General features: G+C 43.8%; 1 protein-coding gene and 1 pseudogene across 1 annotated transcript in view; one reads left to right on the forward strand and one right to left on the reverse strand.

Moving 5' to 3' along the window:
• The first annotated feature begins 1,108 nt into the window (after nucleotides 1–1,108).
• On the forward strand, nucleotides 1,109–3,956 carry LOC138052548 (uncharacterized; annotated as a pseudogene).
• A 1,710-nt stretch (nucleotides 3,957–5,666) lies between these two features.
• The window catches only part of LOC138054175 (uncharacterized), a 3,114-nt gene continuing 1,735 nt past the window's right edge, over nucleotides 5,667–7,045 (reverse strand). Inside the window, exon 1 of the mRNA XM_068900669.1 lies at nucleotides 5,667–7,045. This exon is cut by the window's right edge and continues 1,735 nt beyond it. Within this exon, the coding sequence (XP_068756770.1) occupies nucleotides 5,667–7,045 (1,379 nt within the window).

Here is a 7,045-nt window from a genome sequence, read left to right on the forward strand (position 1 = left end):
TCCTAGGCTTTTCGTCAAGAGGGATATCGCTCTGACGAAGGGCTAACGCTCGAAACGTGATCTTTGAGAATCTCTGTAACGGGGGCCAATTTACATTATCAACTCCGGTGATAAAAACCAAATTTTTTGTCAACAACTATCTCAAACTTGGAAAATGAGAACTGGATCTGCGTTCTTTCTTTTCTTGAGGACAACACGGTCCGACCATCACTTTTAATATTCCACATTTCAGAGATTTTAAGTTCTGGGTTCTATGACAATAGTTCGGAGAAATGTCTTGTAGCAGATATTTATGTTGACCTTAGTAGCCTCAAGTGCTTGGACGGGGCGACGCTCTTGTCATCGGCGCCTGGTTTGCTAGTTTTGTATACTTTTTTGAAGGCATATTCTGTTTCGGTAATGGCACCGAATTTCGGCTTTTCTTCGAGTCGTGTGTGTCATGTGCGAACTGCAATAAACAAGTAAGAGATCGAAGGTTAAGAGACAAGATCGTATAAGTCAAGAAGGATGAGATCGTTCAAACATTGAAAGGGCTTTCAGTAAACAAACCGCAGAGACAAGAAAATAGCAAGAAAATACGTGTTTGTTTACATATTTCAACTATCTTCCGGTGCAAAAATACTTCTCGCAAGTGTAGACCTCTACTCGGATCGTTCCTTATGCTGATCTCTAAAATCGGAAGTCGATGCAACTCTTGCTTTTGTCAGCTTCCCAAGCCAAGCTTCGCAGCCATTCACGATGTTTTCTCGTCCACAGCCAAGGGCAACTTCCAAATACCGATTCCTTTGGTCCGTCTACACGATCCACAGCCAAAAACCTGCACAGTTTGGCGGCTGGCATCGTCTATTATAGAATCTCTTTTAACAAACAAAAAACAGACCTTATATAATAAAATTATATGTAGAAATATCGCTTGTTGTCACTGATCTCCTGCGCTATACGCTTCGAAATCACTGGTGGTTGTGTGCACCCTCGTGATCACGTGACTAAGTCAAACCCTAACAAAGAGATCCCTGTTTGAGTTTGCCGGGTTCCATCACCAGCGAATGAATGTAACGTCCCTAACACTTCCGGCTTCGTCCTTTTCAGTTGTTATCAAAGATCAAGTATGTTCGAAGCTGTTGTAGCATATTTTGCCTACATTTTCGAGAGTTTTACCGGTAGTGTTCTAGAAAACTCGCCAACAACACCTTGCGAGTCACGGAATGTTCAAGACCATGATATTCCGAGATAGAACCGCTACTTGTTCAACAGCGTTCCACCTTAGAAGATTTTACAAACTTCGATCCTAACGACACGATATTCCAAGAGTTCGATCCTCCTTTCGGTGCTTGTGGAAGTATGGCTTGGAAGGATTCTCGACCATCTAGGTGGACGTCGTTTGTGTCGTGTTTTAGGGCCATTTTTCTAATGCAGTTAATAATTGGATCAAGTATCGGTTTGCTCGCAATCGCAGTGGCAGTTGTAGATTTCAATACAGCCGACCTTTGCTATGAAAAGACATCCCGCTGGAAAAGTATGCCGCAGGTAATTCAGCGCATTCGAGTTACCAGCCAATCTGTCGAAGGTTTTATTATCCAGCTGTGGCATTTCTCTATCATGCGCTGCATGTTCGGATATTCTGTTTTGAAAGATCTGAACCTCCTTGCGTTCAACCTCTTGGCGGCCTTCGTAGATGTTAGCTATCGACTGCTCTTTGCAAATATTTGGTATTTATAAACAGCCCTGGATGTCCTACCCTTTAAATGGTCTGTTTTACCGTAGTTGTATTCGGAAACAGCATGATCATCGCCAAGCACCTTATGTCATCCTACACACCAGTTCAAGAGCAAACCAAGAAGAAACTGCTCAAAACTGACATTTCTCTTAGTACTTCAGTTCTTGATTGGTATACCAGCCGCTTTTCTTCTGGTTTACAGCATATTTCCATGGTACAACCGCAAAAGCGAGATGGAAAAAGCTTTTAATCGCTGGAGTGTTGCCCTTTGCTGCTCCTTTCTATCCCCAAAGTTATAGCACCGCGCCCTTGCCCAAAAATTTGAGTTTGTTCATCCAGGCCGCCTTTACCTCTTGGTAGGATGCCTCTATTCGACTTCGGCCATTGTCTTCCGAGTTATGCAAGCCGAGCTGACGAGCCTTGGGCTTTTCGTTGCTTTAGGAGTGGGTCATGCAGCGATTGACCTTTTGGAACGCTTAACTGTCACAATGCGAGATTACATATGGAACTTCATGTACAAAATATTCTGCCGGTGTAACAGATCACAAACTGTTACCTTGTCCCCAAGGAATTCTCGCACCCCGCGAAGCATGCGTTTTGTAGCTGACGTTAGCATTCAGTTGCTCCTCACGGAGCCCACAGCTCTAGTAACGGCGGTGGGGTTTATTCAGGTCTTCAAGTTTATGTATCCCGATGTTTCAAACCAGCCTGTCTCGGATCTTATCTGGGGATTTATCGAGCGCTGCGCACCGGTCTGGCCATTGATGTAGTTTTCAACACCGTATCAGCATGGCTACAGGTCACTCTTTTCAATGTCGCTATTCTAAAAGTTTGGAACTCACATAACTGGCGAGCCCATGTTATCGCCAACGTAGTTTTTACCCTATTGGCAATACTCTACTTTACAGAATACCTTTTTGACATTATCAGAAGGAAAACTGACCATCGTGCAGCAAAAAGGTTTGCTTTCAACTGTTCCCTACCGTTTTCTCGGAATTCATGAGTCATACTACTGAAGCAGGTCGTCAAAATAATGAAATTAAATTCAAGGGCACTCAACGAGCAACTGAATCAGAGCACCTTAAGGATGATCAAGGCAGCAGAGCACCTTAAGGCCAACATTGATCGGGCGGCCTTCGCTACTTTGACCACCATACATGTAACCCGTACTGCAATTATTTTATCTTACAATCATGTGCTGTGACTTTACTGCTCTTTCCATGTTAATTTTACGTAAATAGTGTGAAATGAATGAACCATGAACCATAAGAATCCAGCATCTGCCAGTAACTTCGGCGGCGTTTGGGAAAGACATATCCAGTCGATCAGGAGTATCGTAAATAGCCTTATCCGCAGAGAGTATGGCAACCGCCTGGGTGAAGAAACACTGAAGACGTTCCTATGTGAAGCAGAGTACACAGTCAACAGCAGACCTTTGACAGTAGAGACGACAGTCAGTGATCCTCTTTCAGCCCCACCATTATCACCTAGTATGCGGCTGCTAACAGGAAAGACAAGACTGGTACTATCTCCGCCAGGAGAGTTTAAAAGATGAGATTTGTACTACAGAAGGATATAAAGGCGCACACAGCATTTGGCGCAAGAGTTTTGGTCCAGGTGGAGCAAAGAGTATTTACAGTAATTTCAAACAAGAAGTGAGTGGACCCGTCAACGAAGGAACTTCAAGACTGATGATGTCGTGCTCCTGAAAGAGAACCAGTGTGTAAGGAATCAGTGGCCCATGGCTAAGGTGGTGACCCCATACCCTGGTGATCAAGGTCAAAGTTCGATCAGTTACAGTGCTGATTGGTAAAGCCCCAACCTGGAAAGACCTGTCAACAAGCTTGTTCTTCTAGTAGAAGTGCAGCAGAGACTGGGATTCCTCAACGAGGAGCCTGAGCTGTGTTACACAGGAAAAAGAACTCTGAACTTTATGGGTTGTTATAGGGTAGGATAAGATAAGTCTACATTTTGGGGAACCATGTTACTGCTGAGCCTGCAGCCCAGCTTTGTTCCTTTTGTTGCGCTGTTTTTAGCGCATGCGCACGGTGTGAGTCCTAGAACACGAGGCCATCGTGTTGAAACACGTAGGTTTGAACGGTCAGATACTCCGCTGTTGTTTTTTAATGTTTTGCTTCGTTTCAAAATAAGTTTCTGCGAATCATTACCCAAACGGCGGTGTCACCACCCGCAACACTCTCAGATGGTAAAAGATTGTAGCTAGTCGGAAGATCACAAAGTCCACATTGTCTGCATTCCCACCGCATGAAAAATCTAAACTGCCTCGTATGACGTGCTCTTCCCAATAAGGGATTGTGGGTCTTCAGTTTTCAAATTCAACGGTTGGGCCCAATGAATTTACAATTCGGTGCATGTGAATGAAAACTTTTGGCCGATTGGAATGGGCGATATCAAGCATTCAGAGGAAATTGGCATCCTTGGATAAATTAATGGGTCAAATCGAAGCCTCAACATCCCCCAGGGCAACCCCCTGCGCAACTTCACCCTGGGTAACCCCCTAGGCATTTGACTCTGTTGAAAATTATTGTTCAAATTCACCCTCCCCGAGCCAAAAGTCTGTTCAAATGCTCCATCATAGGTTCATTTTTATAGGTGATCAAATGCCCTGGAGAAAATTTTAAAGGTTACAATATTAGTCTACTATGTGGTAGCTTTCTAAGAGGCCGATTTCATGAGCCAGGCTGCCTCGGTTAGGCGGACTGGCTCGTTTAGCCGAGATCCCCGCACTTCTGAGTAAAACTTTGCGATTTCGTGGAAAAATCCCAGCCCGGTTAACCGAGATCCTACCCTGGTCCAAGAGGTTTTTCTTGATTTTTCCCCACGTGAGAAAGCCGCGAAGCGGCGAATGCGATTCAAAACATTAATGGTACTGACATTTTTAGTAATGGACAATTGGTGATGAATCACTGGTCAATTTCTGTGTGAATTTCCTTTACCCAAATCTTGGACCCTTGATTTTGCTCAGTCAACATCAGCCAGAATTCTTTCATCATCTATTTAAGGGGCTTAGTTTTTATTAGCCAAAACTCATACCTGATAGGCCAAACGAATTGCATGCCAGTCTTCCACTTTGCTTATGACACCCTCCAATCTGCCAAATGAAGAATCAGCATCGCCCCTTGCGTGTTTAGCATTTCTAGCACGTTCTACGGATCAAGAAAATCTCTAACATTTTATTCCGAACCTTGAAGGTTTTCTGTTGGTTGCATAGCTACCCTATTCCCAAACGTTTTTCCGCTTGCAATACGCTCTACAAATGAAATGAAGACGCGAAAAGATGAAAAAGATAAGTTAAGGTTATGCCAGAATATTACTTTGCGGGAATACCCGCGAAAAGTACCCTAAATAACTCGCGCGGTTTAGCTTCACTCTAGATATTTAGATAATAAGCCTCCAAAGTACTGTTAGTCTCACACAAAAATGAAAAGCTTAGCCACACAAATGTCAGTGTAAGCTTAAAGTTTCATTCAATTGCACATTCATCCTACCTCTGTAACAGGAGTTCTTCTGGATTCCTGCTGGCTACCATCGAAGAGCGTGTCACAAAATATATTATTCGGTGCAAAGTTCTCCTTGTCAGTACTTTTCTTTGGAATAAGCGTTCTTCTAATTATAGGCCTCTGATCAGACGGCTTAGACAAAGAAGATTTCTTTTCCTGTCGGTCCAGACTATTATAATCCTATTCGAACCTCTTGCCGTTAAACTAGTTTATTCGTAACAATCACTTGTGCATCACGTTGAAGGATCTCGCTCGATCGAAAAACATCGAAACTCTAATCAAAACCTACTGAAAAGCAGGATGTTATTACAAAACGCACGTGATCAAACCGTTTTAAAACAAGAATCTGTACAAACAAAACGCAGTGTCCACTGTCACTGATTAACTTACTCCCCTAGTCATTTCGTGAAAACGAATAACTAACTTATTTACACAATGTTCAGTTCTCTTCGTAAAGTTTCTCCATTAACTGCTGCTACGCGTCTTGGCCTCGTAACCTGATTCATTGGTTGCGTTTCGTTAGTTGCTGTAGCTTCCGAATGTACCTTGATTTCGATAGGCAACAAATGCTGTACGACTCTTCTTAGATGAGACGGACGACCTGAATTGTTAGCAACTTTCACCACAGCCGCTCGGACATTACCAGCCCTTCCAGGAATGAGCTCTTCGACCTTTGCTAGTTTCCAGAAGGCTCTACTTGTAGAATCGTTTTTTAACAAGACAAGGTCCCCAATGGAAATACGTCGTTTGTTGCACCCTTTAGATCCGACTTGAGATCGTTCTTTCAACTCGATTAGGTATTCTCGACGCCACTGATTGGTCAGTTGTTGAAGAACATGTCTATGATGACGGGACTTCTTCGTGAGCGACTGATTTGTACTAACCACTTCATAGTGAGTAGCGTTCGGAGTTGATGTAATTCGTCTTCCATAGATCAAATCAGAAGGTGTTAAAGGGAAAGATATTGATTCGTTGTCATCGTACACGTACGTAAGGGGTCTGGAATTGATAATGCCTTCGATCTCCACTAAAACAGTAGATAGTTCGTCAAAACTGAGAGTAGATCTCCCTAGGATCTTCTTCAAAGGTTTCTTGATGCTTCTCACAAGTCGTTCCCAGAATCCTCCCCACCACGGGGCCTTTTCGATAGTAAAATTCCATGAAATTTGCTTGTTCGCAAGGTATCGCCAAACTTCCTCCGCTCGGGCTATTTTTCGTATGTCTTGAGATGAAGATCTGAAAGTCTTGGCGTTGTCGGAAGTTATGGTAGCCGGCAGTCCTCTTCGACTAGTGAATCTTCGGAAGGCAAGTAGGAACGATTCAACACTAAGGGTTCGCGTAAGTTCCACATGTACAGCTCGGGTGGATGCGCACGTGAAGAGGCAGACATAGACCCTCTGTGATTCCTTGATTTCGTATTCTGAATTCTGAACTTCAACGTACAACGGTCCGGCAAAGTCGAGGCCAATATGTGAAAATGGCGGATCCTCGGAAACTCGGTTACTTGGCAGGTCGGGAGGAGGTAAAGGGCCGTACGGCGTTCCTTCGTGTTTGCGACAAATAACACAAATTCGGATGAATTTCTTCACTGCCTCACGTCCACGCAGTATCCAATAGCGTTCTCGTAGTGTCGTTAACGTGTCTGTTATACCACTGTGTTTAACCGACTCGTGTGACTGCTTGATCAACAAACAGGTGAATTCGTGCTTCGCTGGTAGTAGAATGGGGTTCCTCGTGTTCACAGGTAACGGTGCGTTGTTCAGTCTCCCTTTACACTTGATAATGCCATCGTGTAAGAACAATCCAA

The sequence above is a fragment of the Montipora capricornis genome, chromosome 6, assembly GCF_036669925.1.
Source record: "Montipora capricornis isolate CH-2021 chromosome 6, ASM3666992v2, whole genome shotgun sequence".
Classification (NCBI taxonomy): Eukaryota; Metazoa; Cnidaria; class Anthozoa; order Scleractinia; family Acroporidae; genus Montipora; species Montipora capricornis.